Source organism: Triplophysa dalaica, chromosome 11 (genome assembly GCF_015846415.1).
Source record: "Triplophysa dalaica isolate WHDGS20190420 chromosome 11, ASM1584641v1, whole genome shotgun sequence".
NCBI classification, from domain to species: domain Eukaryota; kingdom Metazoa; phylum Chordata; class Actinopteri; order Cypriniformes; family Nemacheilidae; genus Triplophysa; species Triplophysa dalaica.
In genome coordinates, this window is record NC_079552.1 from 6,889,053 (window position 1) to 6,910,696 (window position 21,644).

General features: G+C 38.9%; 1 protein-coding gene across 2 annotated transcripts in view; it reads right to left on the reverse strand.

The window, feature by feature from the left end:
• Positions 1-21,644, reverse strand: part of macrod2 (mono-ADP ribosylhydrolase 2) — a 473,143-nt gene that overhangs the window by 272,609 nt on the left and 178,890 nt on the right. For both annotated transcript variants that reach the window (XM_056760614.1, XM_056760615.1), the window contains exon 5: positions 17,077-17,193. In XM_056760614.1, coding sequence (XP_056616592.1) covers positions 17,077-17,193 — 117 coding nt within the window. The remainder of the gene's footprint in view (positions 1-17,076; positions 17,194-21,644) is intronic.

The window sequence follows — 21,644 nt, forward strand, 5'->3', positions numbered from 1 at the left end:
TTACGTTTAGTCATTTAGAAGACGCTTTTATCCAAATCGACTTAGAGAGAGTTCAGGGAGCAATAAGCGATATTTCATACTGGAGACAAAATTTGTCCAATATATAGTAGATTGTGCAGAGTGCAGAGAGAGAAACATAATGTCCTGTCTCTTATCACCCACACGCATGGTTGGGATAAATTTGCATAAAAGTGACAGGATTTATCACTCATCGCATTGTGTCCCAGTGTCACAACTTTTGTGCTGTTACGTCATAGACAAAGAGAGTCTCTAAAAGACGTTTTTGTACTTTCTTACAGGACGACACAGAAAAGCAGGCATCTGACAGGCACTGCACAAATCCGTCTCCTCATCTTCTTGTTCAGACTCCACTGTGAGCTGAATTTAATCCCACCATCCTCACCTCCCTGTATTGACATTCTCCTCATTTTCCCCAGTGCCGAGCGGAGTCCAGGGTGTTGTGCATGAATTATGCAGCCTGGGACACCACAGAGCACTGGAACACCAGTGCCATCATAATTGAGACAATTGAAAAGACAATACTAGCTGGGTCAATAATTAGACTGCAGGTGGGAGAAACCGATCCGCTCTCCCTCTTCTCTCTCCTTCCTGTGCACGGGACGTGCCCCCCACAGCAGCAACTTTCTTATTAGCTATGCACGCTTGTAAGCATCTTGGGTAACCAACTTGTTGTTGTTTTTTATAAGTGTGGGGTTTAAAAGTCTAGTATCACATAAAAAATCTGAAAATCAATATGTAATTTAAACCTGGAAATAAACATGGAATTTGAGGATTTTGAAGAAAAAACACAGTAAGACTGTCAAAAGATTAACCGCGACAAATCGCAACCAGAATAAAAGTTTGTGTTTATAAACTATATGTGTTTACACTGTGCATATTATTTTGTATTTATAAACACATACACATACATGTATACATATTTAGGAAATATTTAGGGCTGTCAAACGATTAATCGCGATTAATTGCATCCAGAGAAAAGTGTGTGTTTACAGAATATATGTCAGTGTACTGTGCATATATATTTTGTATTTATAAACACAAAAACATACACAAACATGTATATACATTTAGGAAATATTTAGATGTATTTACTTATAATTGAAATTATATAAACATTTATTAATTTTGCTATTTTATATATTTTTTAAATATATACACGAACGTGTATGTGATAAATACAAAGGAATATGCACAGAACACAGACATATTATGCAAACACAAACTTTTATTCTGGATCAGATCAATTGTTTGAGAGCCCTTATATACAGTCTATTAAGAAATGTACAGTAAGAATCTACACTACTAATGTAGTAACAGGTCATCAAAGTTGAGCAAATTTGTGACTTCCTATTGAAATTTTATGCAAAATGACATCAGTTTTTGACAAACTAGTCGAGTCTATTAATGTAATTATTTTAGATTATAATTCATTTACATTTCGAAATATTATGCTGATTATAGCATCTAAATAAATTATAAATACATTTAACAAATTAAAAAGATACAAAAATAATTTGAACCGTATCAGACTTTTATTCTTTTTTTTTCTTTTTTCAGTACAACTAATTGCAAGAACGTCAGTTTTAAATAAAAAAATAATACAAGTCAAATGTAATCACCAATTAGTCCCTTAATTTGCTTGTAGAAAATAGTTTGTTTTAGCAGTAGTCCCTGAAAATAAGCTAAACCACCTAAAAAAACAGAAAGCATATTCACAATCTAGTCCAAACAGATAAAAGTCATGGAGGTATGAGGAGGGCAGCTCCTCTCATTGATTTGTGCTCTGATGGCAGAGGGCAACAGGAAAAAGAACCCCATGACAGGAAATAACTCCAAGCAGCCTAATACTTAATGTCCCCTCCTCAGACCTTTGCCGGCCAGACTCTGTATTTTTCGAATGCCCCGTCAATTTGTGTAAACTACGCGCCATTATTCACGATAGGGTCTGCAGAATAGGAGGGCTATTGATTTCTAGCCCGGGTCCAGCTCTAATTCATAAATTCACTCAGCCACTTGAGAATCCCAGAGGATCTATTACCCACACTGGTCTCCATCCCAAAACAACAGCTCAAGGTGATCACCATAAAAGCGCCGGCGCTCGCTTGACGTCTTACATCAATGCCAGAGCGAATTCGCAAGCATCAGGTTTTCCAGGAACTGTACAGTAACCCTTCCCCTAAAACTGCTGGCATCTCAATCTTCTATGACGAGAAGCCTTCAAAGTCAAGGCTAATTGGCTTGTGAGATCATTTACCGTGTAACACCTCATATCAGCTTAAAGTTTTCACGATCAATGGAGGATTCGTAGACTGAATTTCGCAGCCAGACTGGCTGGTGGTTAATGGTATAAATGCACAAATGATCTCTCTCCCAGCTTTTAATGTACTGCTGTACTGCGGGGGGTTTCTAATGTTGTGTTTCAGGTAAGCCCTTTTCACAGTCAGCATGACACCATTTGCATTTTGCAAACGATATTTGCATTATTTGCATTTTGCAGCCTTTTCTGCACGCCGCTTGTAGAAACGACAAAGAAAAATATGGAAACATTAACCTACATTTCCATGCAAGTCTAAAAGAGTTACAATAGCTTGCTTGAAAATAAAAATGCTGTCATTAGTTACTCGCCCTTATTTTGGTCTGACCCTGCATGGGTTTATCTACCTGCAAGTACATATTATGAGCAGTTATAGTGACCAAAAAACATCTTAATGTAAATCCATATGATGTAGATTATCAATTAATCTAATTGATATGGCCCCAAGAGATTTAGAAAAAAAACATATTGATTCGTGCTATATTTATGAAGGATTGTGGTATTTTTTGTCTTTTTTGTAAAAACTGTGACATGGTCACATTTATACAGTGGCATAACAAATATAAAAAAGATATACTTTGTGTTTCATAAAAAAATGACAGCATAAGGATTTAAGGGTGAGTGAACGACTCATTTTCCTTTTTAGGTGAACGGTTTCCTTTAATGCAACACCTTCACATTCTCTTAAAGGCACCAAAATCTTTAAAACATCTGAATCGAATATAAATGCTGCTATATTTCAGAAGGTAAGGCGGACCATTTCATCGATATCAGTGCATTATAGGTTTCGACAGTGTATTTTATGAGCACTTTACTGTTTTATTAAGTCTCATTTCCGCGTTTTTGTCAGGGTTTTTCCCTCCTGAACACACGCACACACACAATGGCTTCAGTGTACGCCCTGACTCGCCCATTAGACTTTATGGACAGCTGTATGCACTTTTATTAGCGGGTTAATGGCATTTAAAGGAGCAAGTGCTGAGCTAAATCCACAACATTAAAAAACTGAAATTGGCACTGTGGGATTCCGTCGAGGTCAAACCAAACCGGCTGTTCGTGGCGGCATTGACAACCCCTGACATCTCTCTCGAGCCAGCGCATTAAAAACTACCCCGCGCTAACGCCACCATCACGTCAAGCGGAGCTTTTTACGAGTGAGAGGAAAAATTCCAATGCACACACATGAGTGCTTACACCCTAAAACATAATGAGCGGAAGTAACGCAACAACTGCAATTTAGTGAAAGAAACATCAAGGACTGAGAAAAAACGATTTAGCGGCTAGTGTAATGAGCAGAAAACTGGCGCGACAGGACTTTCCCGCTCGCTACTTGTTTTAATTAGATGTGCAGCTTAATCTTCACTGAGAGGTAAACAAACACAGTATACTCTTGTTTAGGTGTTTATTCTCAGTCTTTTATAGTTAAACTAAGATGCGACGGGTACAGTAACGGTGAAAACGCTGCTTCTGTGGTTTTCAATTCTTTGCTGGTTCCAATTTGCCCATCTGTCTCCTAATTATTGACTGCAATGGCTGCACTGCTTTTGGCTCTGGAAAACTGCAGGACGGCGTTCACACTCACTCGTCCGTGTCTGTTTTTATTAAACACGGGGGCTTGCGGTATTTGCAACGGCTGCTTATTTTAACGGTGACAGGCTGCTTAATGAAGGCTGTAAACTCGGCTTGACAAATGCGAGATATTCCTTTGCAAAGTCACTTCCGCTGCGAGCTCACAAAAATCTGGAAAGACAAGATATGTGTTTACTATCTCCAGGGGAACTTTTTGGAGGGGGAAAGGTCTCCTCAAACCACATGCTTTTCTGGTGTGTCTACGACTGAAATTATGAGCCATTTGGACCACTCCTACAGCTCAGCTGTGAGATTCAAACAAGCGAGTGCCGTGCGGAGCCCAAACACCTCCGTCGGAAAGAGACGGATAAGAGAGTGAAAGATGAAGTGATGATGGTGCCGAGGCCAAAGGAGGATGGGTAAATGCACAGATCTAGGCCTTTGAGCATGTGGGTGGAACAGACAGGCGCACATTAGCCCTCTCCGCATTCCTCCTTTAAAAACCTGACCTTCCCAGAATCCCTTTCACCATTGATGCATCAGTGTCATTAAAAAGCACCAGTGCCTCTTTGCTTCCCGAATCTGGACCCACAGGCACTCTATTATGCCCCCCGCTGCATTTGTCCACCTCTTCCACTCCAATCTACAAGAGCGTTTTTTTCCTGGTGGCACGTTTGTGGTGATGGATGAGCGTCGAGCATCTTTCTGACAGGCCTGCAGCTGATGCCACATAATCACTGTATCACCGTTTAGGCAAAATTACCAAATTATACCAACCCCCAGGAGGCACGGGTGCGACTGACAGGTCCGGCTGACAAAAGAAACACAAATACTCCAGATTGGAGGGGGGGGGGAGTCTATCCAAACTTACACTGAAAACTACAGCCGCCAATTAACAAAGCTCTCTCGCTCTATCTCTCTCTCTGACAATTTTGGTGACTGCTTAGTAATTATGTTCAATAAGGCAACAGAGTGCTTTTGATGAGAATGTGGGACCGAAGTAATTCTTTCCTCCTGACAGAGCAGATGGTTCAAGCGCTTTAATGTATTTGTTTGAAGGTGAATCTCGACCCAGTGGAACTCGGAGATGCAGGCTCACATAAATCACTGATGCTTTTGTGTTTTTAACAATCAACAAAACAATCTAAACACACGTCGTCGGCTGCATGCATATATGTAGGTGACTTTTAGTAAACAGGGAATCTCACTTACAATGCCGAGCTGTGCTAATAACTCTGTTCCTCTGGAGCTCTCCAGCAAGGGTCTTTGTGTGACATTTACGATGTGTCCCCTTCCTTTTTCCAGAGCCACAGACCAACATGTTCCCTTCTGTCTGCCCTGAAAATACCTGGAATGGTGGGAGGCCCCGTATTATCGTTTCATAAAGCCGTCTGAAAAGCAGCAGCACTTCCCGTGTGAACCTCAACAAGATGGGTGTAATATCTCACAAAAAGTTTTGTAAACTAGGACATGAAAAGAAAAATGACTGCCTTAAGTTGTGTAACTTTTTAAAAAAAAAGCTTGTTTCTGGTAACTTTTCCAGAAATAGAATCCTGGTTAACATGCATGCCTGTTCTTTGTGAGAAAAAAGTCATAAAACTATTTTACTAACTGTGTTTCCGAATAATCTGTTTAGAACTAGCCGTGAAATATTCTGCTACATTAGGCAACAAAAAAGAATTTTCCACAGTCACATAATGAAAATATATCATATTAGAGCACCTATTCAGCGCTAAGATATCAAATAATTCTAAACTCTGAGCAGCAGAGAAGAAGACCTGAGGCTAAACTCTGACTAAAGCGTGAAGCGAGAAATTTTGATTCAGTAAGATCATACATAGCACCGTGGGCCGCTTCAACAAATGGAGAAATAGCTCTCTGAATTCTTACATCCAACAAGAAGGGATTTCCTTTAAAGTTTCTTTTTATGGTATTATTTATTTTTTACACAGCTCATATGAAAAATGTATAAAGAATACACTAAAGCCATATTCTGTTGGGTCTGCTTTTCCCAGAGGAACATACATTTCTGTTTCACACAAATCTGAACAGAACAAGTCTTGTATTCGCAATCCTTCATCCTGTATTCAAACAAACACAAATGTGTCTTTACAAATAAGGCAAATTACAATTTTTCAAAACTGAAATCTCATTTGAATATGAATGTCTGTATATTTATACAGCAAAACACTTCACTTTATTATGACCTTTGTAGAACCATATCTAAAAGCTCAATTTCTCACTAAGCTGATTCATTACAAAATCTGACAAAATTCATTACATATTTAGACCTTTTTATCAAATTTCTGAGAAATGATACTGGTGATAACAAATTCTTCTAGTGTCCCATCTGAGTTAAGAAAATAATTCAATTAAATCATGAATACTGCTCAGTGGTGAGTGAAGAACAGCAGAATATAATACGATCATCACCTTAACATTTATTTCTTCAAATAATTCTATACATAAGCATGCATCCAGAGCACATGACTATGTGTAAAACACATTTAGACATAAAACACTCAACAACACATGTCCTAAACAAACCTTTTATACTTCAATACCATTTCAATCATTTATAAACCTGAATAGCTTTTCCTGAATCATGCACTTTTCTTAAAGCGGGGGTCAACACTGAAATTTTGGGTCTGATTAAATAAATTGTCAATTTGCCAAGAGGATAGAGAGCGGAGTAACAAATTTACAGGGGACAGAGCCGTAGGCAGACCACCAATAACCAAATTAAACTGGACAGGCATCGTCCAATCATGCTGCAGGACGAAGCTCGGGGTGACAAACGCAACCCTTTGAAACGATAATAATGTTTCGGTGGATAATTTAATCTAAATGAACTATGTGTCACTTAGCAATAGTGGCTACTCTGGGGTAATTGATTTCTATTTGCAGGGAAAGGCTAACAGACGGCCCCTGGATGAAACAGGGCATCCGGGTTATTTTTCATCCCTAGCGCAGCCTTACCCGAATTTATCACCGCCGCTAAGACATGCGCTAATGATAAGTATTATTGCTCTAAGTGTGTTTACTGTAAATATGGAATATCGGCATCTGGCTGTGGTTGAGAGACTGATGCTGATGGAGATAATGACGAGACGACCTTCAAAAAAGCACCTGTTCGCCTATAATGCAGTTTTAACTTTCTGTTGTAACTATTGAATTTTGTGTGCAGACAGTCAGTATAATGTTAATTGTTATTGAGTGCAGAAGATATAGTCATTCTGCAAATAGAATAAACTTTAAACTAATGTTTTTAACAGCGAGGTCTGATAAAGGTAACAAAAAGTCTAGACGGTCTAGAATGGGAAAAAAGTAGTAAAAAATAAATAGCATGAATTATGCATAGCAGAGGGGCTACATGTGGGGAAAAAAGAGGACGAAAGAGAGAAATTCATGAGTCACTGTGAGTAGCTCACCGTGGAGGAAGAACAAGCAGCTCAGTCATGAGCACTCATGTTTAGAATAATCACCCATTACCTTGTTGGACTGAGAGCACAAACATAAAATTACTTGCACAGCGGTCAGTTGCTCCTGATCAAGAACTTTCTCCATCCTAAACTAAATAAACACCAATCAGTACGGAAGGCAGATTCATTGAATATTCGTGATATGTTTGAAATGATTCGCTGGCAATACAACATTAAGCAGCATTGTGAAAGATTCAATATGAGCATTATGAGTGTTTGTTATACGAATGAAATTAAAGGGAAAGCTCACCCAAAAATGAAAATCCTGTCATCATTTCTTTCTTTCTTGTGCAGAACACAAAAAAATATGTTTTGATGAACCTTGGTAACCGAACAACGAATGCAATTCAGTGGGTACCGCCTTTGTCCAGATATCTTCTTTTGTGCTTTTTGAGTAAATGATGTCAAATTTTTACAATTTCAGAATTGCTAAACAGCTAATTTGCATTAATTCTTGATTATTTTCTACTAGAGTGTTCCTTTAGAATCTGAAATAAACTACAAGAACATAATTGCTAAGAACATTTTATCAAACATTCTATCAATATGCTGAAAATATTGAGATTCAAATATTTAGGTTACTGTATATAACTCAGTCCTACTGAAACGTTCTTCACAGCGATGCCATTGACCATTTTTGGTACCACAAAGAGCCATTCAGTCAAACTCTTCCTTACTTTTTTATAATCTGAAGAACCCGTTTTCGGCACAAGGTTCCTTTTATGAAACAGAAAGAATCTTCAGGTGTCAAAGGTTCTTTATGTAACCAAAAGGTTCTTCAATGGCATCGAAGAACCTTGTGAAGCACCATTTTTAAGGGTGTACAGTGAACGTTCTCAAAACAATTTGTTTGTTTATTTTAGATAAGACTATGAAAGCAATAAAACTTTCACGACGTATATTTCAACATGACAATAAACCATTCTCTCTATTACCCATCAGTCTAAGAGCGCATGATCTGCTCATCGCACCTGTGACCTCTGTGTGTTTGTGGTCACAGCTGCGGCAGACCAAACAGGCTGTTTTCCTCACTCAAACTTGGGCTTGTTTTGCCCTGGTCGCCACTCACTTAAATCGTTTCTGTCCATCCATCACAGTGTGCCTCTGACACGCACTAACAGCAGAGTGTTTGAAACACAACATCTGCAAGCACGTCTTGTGAAACCCCAGATGCGTTAAACAGGGCCCCCCGCAATCCCGCAAATTGCTTGAAGTTTGGAGGATATTTATTATGAATGAGAAAAGATTTGTTTTGAAAAGTTTGCTCTATCACAGGCTGGTTGAGTCCAGGTGTGATGTAAGCACACCTGGCATGGTGAAGCAAAATTTTTGTTAACGTGTTGTCTCCAGAAAATAAAAATAAAAAAATCTCAGGGATATCTTTATTCGTGTTTACAGCATATCAACGCATAACATGAAGTCGTGACCATGAACCAGAACATGATTATCAAACAATTCACAATCTTAAGACAGCAGGAATCAAACACCACCCCGTGTGTAGTTTGTGCAGTTCAACACAAGCTCATGATGTATAATTTAAATCGCACGCCGTGATATTCCTCTAAAAAAAGGTGAATAAAAACAGAACAATAAATGACACATAAAAGATTTCGAACCGTCAATCTTCCTCAGCCTCAGGGAGAAAAACAACAGGCAAAAAACAGAATGTGATTTCAGACGAGATTGGTGGGTGAAAATGAGAGCGAGTGCCCCTTTCCTCCGATCTTCTCCGTCCCTTCTTATCCTCATCCGTCATAAACGTTCCTGGGGGACATTGACTTTTCCAAGGGAGTCCTCTTGGCTTAACAATTAATGTGCAGGGGCTCCACGGTGACAGCTGATGCTAAATACTGCACAGTTTTGTTTATGTAGAAGCACATTAATAAAGATGAGACACTGCTGGGTTTCAGGAGGAGAGATGAAGAAGAAAGAGAAGAGTTGGAGGAAATATAATCATGTTACCCCTTCAAACCTTTCAAGTAGCCCACAACATGTACTGCCGGTGGTAAATGGAGTGTGTTCATGCGTGCATGCTTTTGGGCATTTGGACTGTCAGATCACTTTAAAAACAGCTAGTAAAATAGGTAAATGTTAAAAAAACACTACAGTATACTGAATGGTCTGTTGCAGTGTTTAGTGCTAGTGGCCTCTACACGTTTGGATTATTTGATTAATATAAACAAATGTTAAACAATTTAATATTTCCATTGTTTCCATTGAAAATGCACATGAAATAGCATTTATGTTACACTACAAGAAGGATAACACCACAGCCATTGAGAGAGAGAGTCGCGTCAACACGCGTTGACTCCAATGGAACAGTTTTTTTCACAGCAATGGCGCTTCATAGAGGCTCTCAAAAGTTCCCGGAAGTTACTAGTTACGCATGGAGCTTCGACTAAACAGACCAACTGAGCTAAACTTCTAACCCATTTAAAGATGAAAGACATTTAATGAATAAAAACATGAAAGAAGCAAAGCATTTAAAGAGAAAACATAACTTCCTGGAACTACCTGAAGAATCCATGAATCACGTGGCACTCCAGCGCTTTGGAGTTTAGTTGTTAGAACTCTCTCTCTCAATGGCTCTGACCAACACCAAACATGCAACCCAGAACTCTCTCTCAATGGCTCTGGCCAACACTAAACATGCAACCTGTATAATGTCAATAATAAGCAAAGTCACATTAAAAGTCCAGTGTAAGAAATTTTGCGACATCTACAGGTGAGGTTGCAAATTGCAACCATTGGCTCACTCGACCGCTCCTCCCTCCCTTTCGAACCAATGCGGTGCCTGACACAGAGCTAAGATGTCGTCACGTTTTCGTTTCTTTGCCGAATGAGATGACATATTTACGAAAATGAAACGTTTACTTGTTCAGGGCTACTGTAGAAACAACCTGGTGAATTCCATGCAAGGGGACCTGGAGTGTATGTTGATAGAAATAGCTCATTCTAAGGTATAAACATAACGCTTCAATATGTAAGGTCTTTATACACCAATGAAGACATAGTTATGTACATTATATTGCATTTCTGCATTTCACTAGATCCGCCAAAAAAATACACACTGCACCCTTAAAGTTTCATAAAAACTCACAGATCAAGGTTTCAAGTTGACATTAATTCGGTGTGACCACAGGAGTCGATTTCCCACTGGGTGAGAATTTATTCACTGAATGATTTGATTCAATTCTATGACCACAATTCTATGTTCACTTCCCCACTAGAAAGCAACCGCACTTAAGACTTCACCTTGAGAGAAACCCACAGATGTAAAAGAGCAAACGTTTTTCAATGTGTGAAGCTGATACATCCCATTCAGATCTCCGTCCTTGGCCAATCTCTGCCCACTCGCTACGGCAACACAAACAAACCAAGCCCTGTTTGTTTTTTCTGACAAGAAAAATAACACTGTTTCATCCGCCAACAGCAAAAAACAGATACAATGTTGTGTGATGGTTCAATAATTCATAACAACGTTTTATATAATGTTTCTGTTTCTCTGATTAGCCGGCGTATTTATGACCGCAGAGCGAAAGTGTTTTGAGGTGAAATTCAAGCACCTTCAACAGTCGCATTAATATTTGATGTTTACGCAAATGACGTTCCTCCCGTTTCTTAATGCGTTTAGAGAGGAAGGCTTTTTTGTAAGCATGTGTTGTATGGAGTTCTAAAAGTCCAGGAGGATTTTGTTTAAAAGGTAAATTTATGCAGAAACTGTGTTATTTGAAATCTAAGGAGGTATTGTATTATGTACGGTTTTATTCAGCGGACACGAACAATGAGCTTTTCAACTTTTAAGAAAAACAGAATTAATCCTGAACAAGTTCTACACTGCTTATCATATACCAAACAGTTGTATTATTAAACTCCCAATACAAAACAATACAATAAAATTTTTCAAAAGCATCTCCCTACTGGAAAGCATTAATTTCCTTTTATAAAAACACACCGACCCTCATTTAAAGCAAAAAGGCTTTTGTACTAAATAAATCACTGGTTTCATTGTCACATTGAAGAAGCACACACAGTTTTATATAGAGCCTCTTTCTGTTATAGTGGGAGGATAATTACTGTCATTTATTAATAATCTTGGAACCTTTCTTCAGTAATGTGTGCCACATGTGATAGGACTGATCTTGCCACACGGTTCCATTTGCCATCAGGATTCACAAGTAAGAAAGAGTCCTGCTGATCACTAATAGCACACAATTTTCTTGTCTTGGGTGAAAGTAAATCAAATGAAAAGAACAGGGATCTGAAAAGGCCCTTTTAAGACATCATGTACCATCGGGATCAAATGAATTAAGCGTCTTGAGAAAGAATCAGCCTCTCTAGTTTAAGCTCATACTTTCAGGCACTTCCCCAAAGGCATCAATGGGACCTTCCTGAGGGCATAGGTAGTCTCTGTCCAAACACGAGGAAGCATTTTATCCCTTAGGCTTTGTTTTTCCTTCTTTTCCTTTGTTTTTAATTTCAACATTAGCTAAGGCAATACAATTTGCCATCCGGTGACCTTGACAGATTGTGACGGGGATTCAAGCCAGTGCCGACTGCGTTTGAAGTAGTTTAGCTGGCGAGTAGATAGCTGGCTGGCTAGGGATATTTTTAACTTGGCTCTTTAAAGTTCTTAACCGAACAAATCTATCCGATCATTTGTCCATTTTTACTTTTAATCAACAAGGCCTTGCGGTACAAACAGGTGCAAAACATGTGGAGAAACAGAGATGTAATTAAATCTGCTATCTTTTCGCCGTCCGGGACAGTGACAATGGCCTTGTATTCATCAGCCCAAATTGAATTTATTCATGAATTGGGATAAAGAGACAAAGTAACATCAGATCTTCTCTGCTCATTGAGTTTTACATTAAAGGTCTCTTAAGGATGAGCCTCTCGGGCTCAATAAGCTTTTCAACTGAAGTTCCCAAAGTAAAATTTTAATGTGAACCGAATAGAAACAACAACGACAAAAAATGTATTTGGTGCGGGTGAAGTTTGGATTTTCGACATGCCAATTTAAAAATACAAATAAATAATAATAATCTATTGCATCCAAACATTAAGAATGTGATGTAGGCTGCACATAAACGCAGATCATTTTTTGTAATTGTTTTTCAATGTTTTTCTAACAAATCCTTGTCGGAGCCCTTTTTGAGCCTACACATGAAAAGGCATGTTGGAACTAAAATGGCAGTAACTCATGAATTCTCGTTGAAAAAGAAAGGTAGCTGATTATTGCTAAAAAAAAAAAAATCACACACACACAAAAAAGTACGGTATGTTGTTAGGTTTATTGTAAAAATTAAAAAAAGTTTATGTTTTTCTTTGATTAAAAAATAGATAAAAAATATGCTTGGCAAAAGGATAACAAAAATTCTAAGCACACTCTTTATAAAAAAATCTTTTTTTTCAAGAAATCTGAATTCTAGAGTCTTAGACCTTTCCAATGATATATATGCAACAAGGTTCAATAAAAGGAAGGAAGGAGACGGGAACCGGAAGACATTTAAGTAAAGTTTTAATATAAATAATAACAGCCGGCGGCCCCTCACGGCCGACCGCCGGCGAACAAAACGAATCACAAAACAAAAACACGGAAGTAAAACATCCATACAACCATAAAACATGTTCGGGCCCGGTCCTCTATCTTCGACGGTCCGGTCGCTCATTCTGTTATATGCTCCCGATCTCCTACGTGATTCGAGATTGTTAATGAGCGCCAGCTGTGCGCACACCGGTCTCGAATCACGTAGGAGATCGGGAGCATATAACAGAACGAGCGACCAGACCGTCGAAGAGAGAGGACCGGGCCTGAACCACAGAGCTCGCCCCGCCTACTCCACTACAATATAGTTTGTCATGATTTGATTAGAAATAACATGCACAATATTGACGCAAACTTCCATGTCCCGTATATTGAACGGGTGACAGTTAACAGGCTACAGTGTTTAGACACAAATATTTGCATTTCTTTGAGTTTTGGTAAGTAATCATCTCATATCTTTGTTCTATCGTTTTGTCTTAAAAAAGTATTATTCCTGAAAATCGCTTACAATTCATATAAATGTTATAAAAAATACCATTCACTGAAGCATTTTGTATCAGATATTCATATTTCAGCCAAAAAAATATATTGTTAATTTTGTATTATATTGTTAAATTTTTTATTGAATTTAGTTATTGATATTATTGGTCGTACCACATGATAATTGACCCATTTCTCGTCCATTATTTATTTCAGATTACAGTTCTGCATACATCTTTCTTCCCTCAATTTCATCCCATATACTTTCTACTGACAGACCTCTGAATTCCAACAAAGCATTTATGACCATAAAACGCCTTTTTCAGCTTGTTCAGTTTAGTTTAGTAGTTTTCAACAACCCAGCCAATTAGAGTTTTACACCACACCATAAAACTAAATGGGACAAAGCCATGGTAATGAGGAACCATTCATTGTATAACTAGGCTAGTGTTTATAATCTTACTACAAATACCAGTTAAACAATGTTTACTATGCAAGAACCACTAGGCGGAAAACAGTCAATTTCTACATCTCCAAATTATATCTGTAAAATACCAATATTGCAATGCTTTCTCTCCATCAATTCATGAGTATTAACTTCGCTTGGTATTAATTATGGCTCAATGCAAAGCCAAGGTGCTAGGAAAACTAGGAGAAATTTGTGTCTGTGTTAGGTCAACTGAAACTATAGGAACACAGAAAAGAAGCAAAGAAAAAGAAATGACAGATAAAGTGGCTGTGCACACTGTAAAATCTCTGTTCTCTTCAATTCCAGTGAGAGCAGAGATGCCTCAGGTAAATCTCCAGAAAAGGTTGAAGTACTTGAGCACTCTCTTTTTCTGCAGGTAGAGAGGGACACATATTTCCTGAGAGCAGATTGGAGGGAAAAAGCGCTCGTGTTCTGGCAAATTATGGAAGCATAAAAAGCCCATGCTGGAAACATTTGACGACGCCAAGATATAAAAGGTAAAAGGACCATCTGTGCCATTTGCATCTCTCTCCCTGGCCGTCACTCTATAGCGGGGCAGAGAAAAAAAGCTCGCAGCAGATGCCAGTGGAACGCACACATACAAGTTAGTGATGCTGAGAGAGCTTATGCATTTTAATAAACATGCATTTTAATATGCTGTAGGTTGCATCCATAACCATGGCAACAATCCCAGACTGTTTCCCTTCTCCATCATGATAACGATGTCGTCATAATGATGCTGCAAAACCGATAGCAACTTGTCCGCAGTCCCTTATCTGGGATTGTTATTTTGTATGTTTTTGGCTCTGATTTGACCAATTTGGAGTCACTGCATCAACCAAGAGGCTTATTATATTTTGTGAAGTAACTATAATCCTGGATGTGTTCTCTAGAATTAATTATGGTAATGTGGCAGCAACTTCGCTTGGCGACAGCGTGACTTATTTGCACAGCACAATTTCTGTAAATCGCGTACAAAGGATTGAAAAGCGCTTTCTGCAGATATTGACTTAAGGCTTTCCACAACATATTCAGAGAGGAAGAAAGAAAATAAACTAAAAACACAGACAGTCTCAGAATGGGTATGTGGGTGGAAATTAGTCACAGAAGAGTAACCGCATAACACAAGAAAATTGAACGATGGGTGGAATGACAGAGAGAGCGAGAGAGAAAGCTCTTATGACTTCCAGTAGATGTCGGCTTTGACAAAGATAAGCAGCGCGACAGGATGCAAAAAAATACTAAAAGTAGCATTTTCTTAATTTTTTTCCAGGACTGATGAATCCCCTGAGGGCTATAGAGGATGTGTACAGTACGTTCCTCTCGCTGAGAATCCACTAATGAATCACATCATCTAGCAACAGAGGATTCGATAAGCCCCTAAAAAGCTTTAGCTCAGGCATCGCTGTCTGAGAGATTGCTTCAAGGTTGCTGGATTCTGTTACATCCAATTCAATTGTTTTTCGCTCAGAAGTGACATAACATTAGATCAAGGACAGTAGTGGAAGCCAAATGAGATTCTCATTTAGTCAGTATCAGCTGCTTGTTAGAAACGACAGACGGAAGAACACAAAACATCTAACAAGGTTCCAAAGACATTTGAGCTGCCCTGCATTTGAATGACAGATAGGAGACACAGAAAAGCAAAAAATAAAGATTTTATTGTGAAAGCGCTCTAAAAGAAAACGGATTGATGGAAAGACGGGGTATAATTGGATTGACATACATACATTTTCAGGCATCGGTGGTTAGCTATTTAAATTTTGATTTTGACAACAATGGTCTCATAAGTTGTGTTTCTGTATACGGTTTCAGCAACAGCACCATATTTTAAGTTTAATTTATTACGATTAATATACAATAAAATATCAATAGAAATAAATATCAATTTAGTATTAAATATAATGTTTTAAACGTGATGTACGTTCCCCAAAAAATATTCTGGTTGGTCCATTGCGGGTAAACCAAGAAGTAACTGGGTCTTTTGTCTGTAAGGTCACAGCCGCCATATTAGCGGTGTGATTTTTGGCAGTCGTATACAAGTACGCTAAAAATCACAAGTTAACGCCCACACACCAATTCTCATTTATAATTTATAGACATTTTTAAATATTAGTCAATTTATCAAAATAGTGGAATAGCACAAAAGTGAAATCAATAGATGATGTGACATATTCAAAAGAAATCTAAACTTATATCTAAAGAAGTAAAAATGCACTTCATGAAGCAGCTTTTTCATTGATTAAACTAAATTTGTTGGTAGAATTATAAGTTTGTCTGCAAACATAGAAGCAATATCTGAAATATTTTTAATTGAAAATTTCAAGTAAAATGTCAACTCATGCTTAGTCTAACTTAAAAAAATGCAAACTAAAACCAACAAAACACATTTGGCTAGTTTAGGCCTCGTCAATTACTTTCTATAACAACAAGATATTCTTGACATAACTTGGCACAGACATAACTACAGTACGAACAGAAAGGGAATGTAACGATCAACGTGACCGAAATATCTGTCTTGCACCATTCAAAAAGGTCTGTGGTCTTGACATTACACAAAAAGCTGACATATGCATTGCAAAACATGACCACCTAGTAGCATGATTTCTCTAAACAAACTTTGGCCACATCTAACCGTGTTTATGACAGCAGGGACCCTGTTTATTTACATCATGTAAACACATCTTTACTGTTTAAGCACATCTTCACAACAGCAGGCTGACGACACACGACGCCACGTCGCGTTGTCGTCCTCCAACCGTTACCAGCGTGACGCTCATCATCATTCACATGATTCGAAGAATGCCATAAGCTAATGGAATAAATCAAGGATGAAATATCAATCAAATTACAAACTAATAGTTCCCTTAATGTCTTTGTTGCAGTACAGATGGCCCCTTCAGCCAGCCAAGCACACCACAGCAAGTCATCATGATAATCAGCACACTAATAATACCACTCCATTAATCACACCAGCGTGTACTGCAGCAAACAACGGCGCTCTGCCGAGGGAATACTGCAAACTCCAGACTGGGTATCGCTCACTCATTAGACTCTTAATTAAGTCTTTGGGTCAGTAAGTCACGCTTAGTGTTTAAAGAAGCTACAAGGTGAAGGAGACCGGTCCGTCGGCTTCGCAATATGGTGCAATTTGGTTTCCTGACGAAAAAAAACACAGCAGGGTAACACTTACATTTGGCTGGGAGGTCGTAGCCGCAGGTGATCTTGGCCTGTCCCGTGTCGCATCCGTTTAAAGAGTGGCACTCCTCGAACAGCAGATGACCCGCGGCTCTGTGTATGCAGCCGTCCACTGTAAGAGAGACGGATAAAACAAACAATATGATGTAAGAACTCAATCACGTGTTTAAATTACAGGACAGAATTCGCACACTTTGACAAATAAGAAAACAAACCCTGTTAATACAGAATGGGAAATGGAAGAGCATTGCATGCATTTACATCACATTCATACATTTGGCCAACACTTTATTTAAAAAGACAGGACACCATATATCTTGCAAAACTTGAAATGGCCCTTATGCAGTATTCTGCTTCTATGAAAAATTCTATTACAAGTGTTTGGCACTAGGGGTTGCACGAACTGATGTCGACTAGCAGTCGGGTCATGTGATTTTTTGACACTTTAACCTTTAAAGCCTGTGGCATACTTTGTTTTTCTTTTACATGTTTGTGAACGTTTGCGTACAGCCGATCGCACAGCCTAGCAAAGTATACTGCTTTTGACGCATTACGACATATTGCAATACCTCTCTGGGCCTACTGGGGTCAGGTTTTCTTCAACTACCTTAAATTGATGCTTCCAGGACACAGTTGCCAGCTGGTGGTTAATGCAAGAAATGGAATGCGCATAAGCGACCTGCGCATACTTTGTACGTGGGGTAACAAAATTTGGAGTCCCACCATTCTCCCGCAGCACGCACACATGAGTGTCTAACTGCCCAAATCTTGTCTCAAAACATCCCATAGCCCTTATTTTATTTATTAAGGACGTCATTGACTAGGTGACATCGACGCGGCTTTTATCACATAATATTCGACTTCAAAAAATATGAGGACGTTCCCCTAGTTGGTGCCATTGAATTATTGTATGAAATTCTAAATAGTGTCTTCTGAAACCTACTTTCTTCATAACATCCCTCGTCCCCAGTATAATCCAAGCACTATATACCATCCCAGACGTTCTCTACCCCTAAACCCTCCTGATTCATATAAAAGCAACATCTCTTTTGTTCTGAAGAACCTTTTATCCGTGTTGTTTTGCGCACTCTTGCTCAGTCTCCACCTCCTGATGTTTTAATTTCACATGGTTAAGCCCAGGATGCCTCTGACGGATGGCACGGCTTACATGAGAAGACAGAAAGATAGAAACCCAAATTATCTCCCTCCCTCCAAAAGCCCCTGACACACCCACACCAGCCCATTATCAATCACAGAAACATCATAAAGGTCTCCGCCTTGGAAACATGAAAAGAAATAAATCTGTGAAACGGCATCAGAAGCTCGTATCAAGAGAGAAGAAAGAGTAACAAACAGACGCACATCTCCTGTATTCTCGTCTCAAGGGGATCATTAAAAAAGAACATGAAATTAAAACTGACCCAGTTTTTTTACGAATGTCCCCTACCGTGTGTGATTCATAAGTGCATTTTCTTTACTTCTTTTGCCACCTCTTAAAAAAATTCTCAGGTTTAATTTCGATTGCCATTCCGCTATATGTGAAGACAGAAGAAATCTCGTCTCATAGGACCCCAGTTCTACATACATAAACATACACAAAACAACTTAAGCATAGGCAAGTATAATATATCACATAAATGCACTGAATTTATGCATATAGTTTAGATTTACACATGTAACAACACATACAAAGTTGCAATGGTTGAGAAAAACAGTGAAAAACAAACATAAAGGGCGAACGGCGCAGATGTAAACAGAATTGTAACCAAATCCTATCACGAAAATATACCTGAACCTCCAAAAACCTTCTTGAAACTGCATAGTAATGTCTTAACAACCACTCTTAAATTATAATGTTTTACAAGCATTATTCATCTTTTGAAAAATTCAAATGCCAAATTCATTGCAAACAGTTTGCAAACAAATACACTTTTGATTCTGACCGACTCAACATCAACCAACTAAATGTTAACTGTAAGATCTAAACATTCCTCACATCACAATAAATGTGACCTCCATGTATGTTTAGCTGCCATCACAGATCTTCTGTGAACTGAACATCACGCCATGATCAACATTAATCTATATACGCCAATAAAACACCAAGATCAGGGCCAAAAAAGATTTCTGACAGCTCGCCGAGACAGAAGCCAACTGAGCTCATGATTCATCCGATTCACACATAGATTCGCAGTGCAATGACGCTGTAAATGAGTGCCAACGGCATTTCTTAAAAAGCAAACTACTTCAACTCGTAACTCCCTTTTACTATGCATGTCTTCCCTGTCAGACGATCTAAAGTGACGAGAACTGAATAAGGGTGACATTTTTTCAATTTTCTAAGGAAGACACCAGCTGGAGGGAGGATTTTTCTATCCGTGATCAATCATCTTTAGTGGTCTGAGCGACAGCAAGTCAACAGATACAGATTCCGATGGCTTTGAGAAAGCGCAGCGTTCGAAAAGATGAAGACAGTGACAGAGCGTGCAATGAAGGAATCGGTTCTTCAGACAGTCTGACAATTACCCCATCAAATGCTGGTGGAAGGAACTGGACAAGTTGACAGAGCTGTGTAGGAGTAATATACTTTACCTCTGAACGTCATGCTGCCATGTGGAGATTATGGGCTTCTTTAACTCAGAAGTGTTATTAAATAGTCTTTTTGATAGGAGATACAGGCCAGGACGTTCAAAATGTTAACGCAAGCTATTCTTTACCCCTGCAGTCAAATTGTGTAAGGTGGGTGAACAGGTGTCTCACGATGGACACATTCCTGCAGCACAATACAATCTAATAAAAATATAAAAAAGACCAGACCAGACCAGAATGGAATAGAAACAACGGCTCTAATGTTGCAACCAAACAACATCAGGAATGCAAATTATTCATTAAATAATTCAGAATATGGAACGCCTCTGTAGCACCGTCTGTACTGTACAACAGGTGCCTGTGCACAAAGTTTATTACACAGAAAGCCTCTCGCATCACTGCACACACATTAGCATATTTAAGCATTATGAGCAGCTCTGTGAACGGCATCATCGTAAAAGCAGCACATTTTGCTGCATGTAAAACACATTATTACATCTCTTATGCGTTTGGATTAAAACTCAGCTGGCTGTGAATCACATCTCTCATGAAAACGCCCGGTCAAGCACTCTACAGTCTCTGAGAGATGAGAGTAACAGCAAGTGAAGCGTGTTATTGCAGATTGTAAGCACAGTTAAAAGGCTATAAATTCAGGTAGTATGTTGAATAGGTAATACTGTTAGGAACGCATGTGAATGTGGATTTCAGCTGGAAGAAAGCATTTCGATATTTGGTTATACTAATAGTTGAAATGGTTATGAATGTCGTGTTATGAACACAGGGGTCAAATTGTAATTATTTACGCAAATGAAGGAGTTAAATGCAAAAGTCATTATGTTACAGATCATCCCATGTGCAGAGTTTATACAGTAGGACAGCCAAATCACATTCTTCCAGTAGGCTATTCGAACACGCCATCATAATGTACAAGATAAATCATGTACAGTCACATGAGATGAACACTCCATATCAGTAGACGAATAGAATGTGGGCTGCTTATAGGGGCTGACATGTTCATGTCATGTGATCGACTTAAATGCAGGTTTCTCCAATAGCAATACTAAGAAAATGTTTGTTTTTGCAAGATTGTTGCATCGACGCAGCCAAGTCCAAAGCCATATCGACCAGCACAAACAAAAATGTACTGTGTGTGCCTATAAACCTGTAAGATGCTCTTCCCTGATAAGATTTCAACATTCTCCAGCCTGGAGAGAATAAAAACACCCTTCCAAACATTAACTCTCACCCGCATGTCATTTATCAAACGTTTGCAACCGAGCAACATGCACTTCCAGCATCTCAACATACACATCGGCTGTCCGAGCTCACCCAGAGGTGACTCCTAGCACCATTTCTCCCTCTAATTATGCTGGAGTTCACATCCTGAACGTCTTCGGCTCCTGCTTGTTTAAAGCAGTCGAGCAATATCTGTAGCTGGAGGCCAGGGAGGCGATGGAGATCGGGTGATATAAGTCAATCAGCACAAGATCAAAATCTCGGTTTTCTCACCTCCAGATTTTGGCTTCCGGTCTGTCAAGGCCCATTATTATCTGACCTGATGCTGCTGGTGAGCACAGCAGATGTGTTTGGGAATATGTGGAGGCTTCTCTACGGTGTCTTATTATTCAATGCTTATGCAGCTCTCGCTGCTCTGTCCTGTTCATGTCTCAGGCCTATCAGAGAAACATCACATGCTGATTATTCCCTTATCCATTTCATCCCATACCATACAAGTCTCAAACTAGAGCACTTTTATATGTACCTATGACAACAGTTGTCTCATTTCTTTTATTTACCTTTTTTGATTTGTTTTTATTGACAAGGCCATTGAGCGGCTTTGAGAAGTGTTTACATTTGGTGAAAAAACGCAGAAGTCTCTAAGAATCAAATCAAAGGACTTAACAGACACAACAAAACTCAACAATGCAGAATACATACTACAGTACAGAATAAGCAGCTCTACAGGGAGCACTG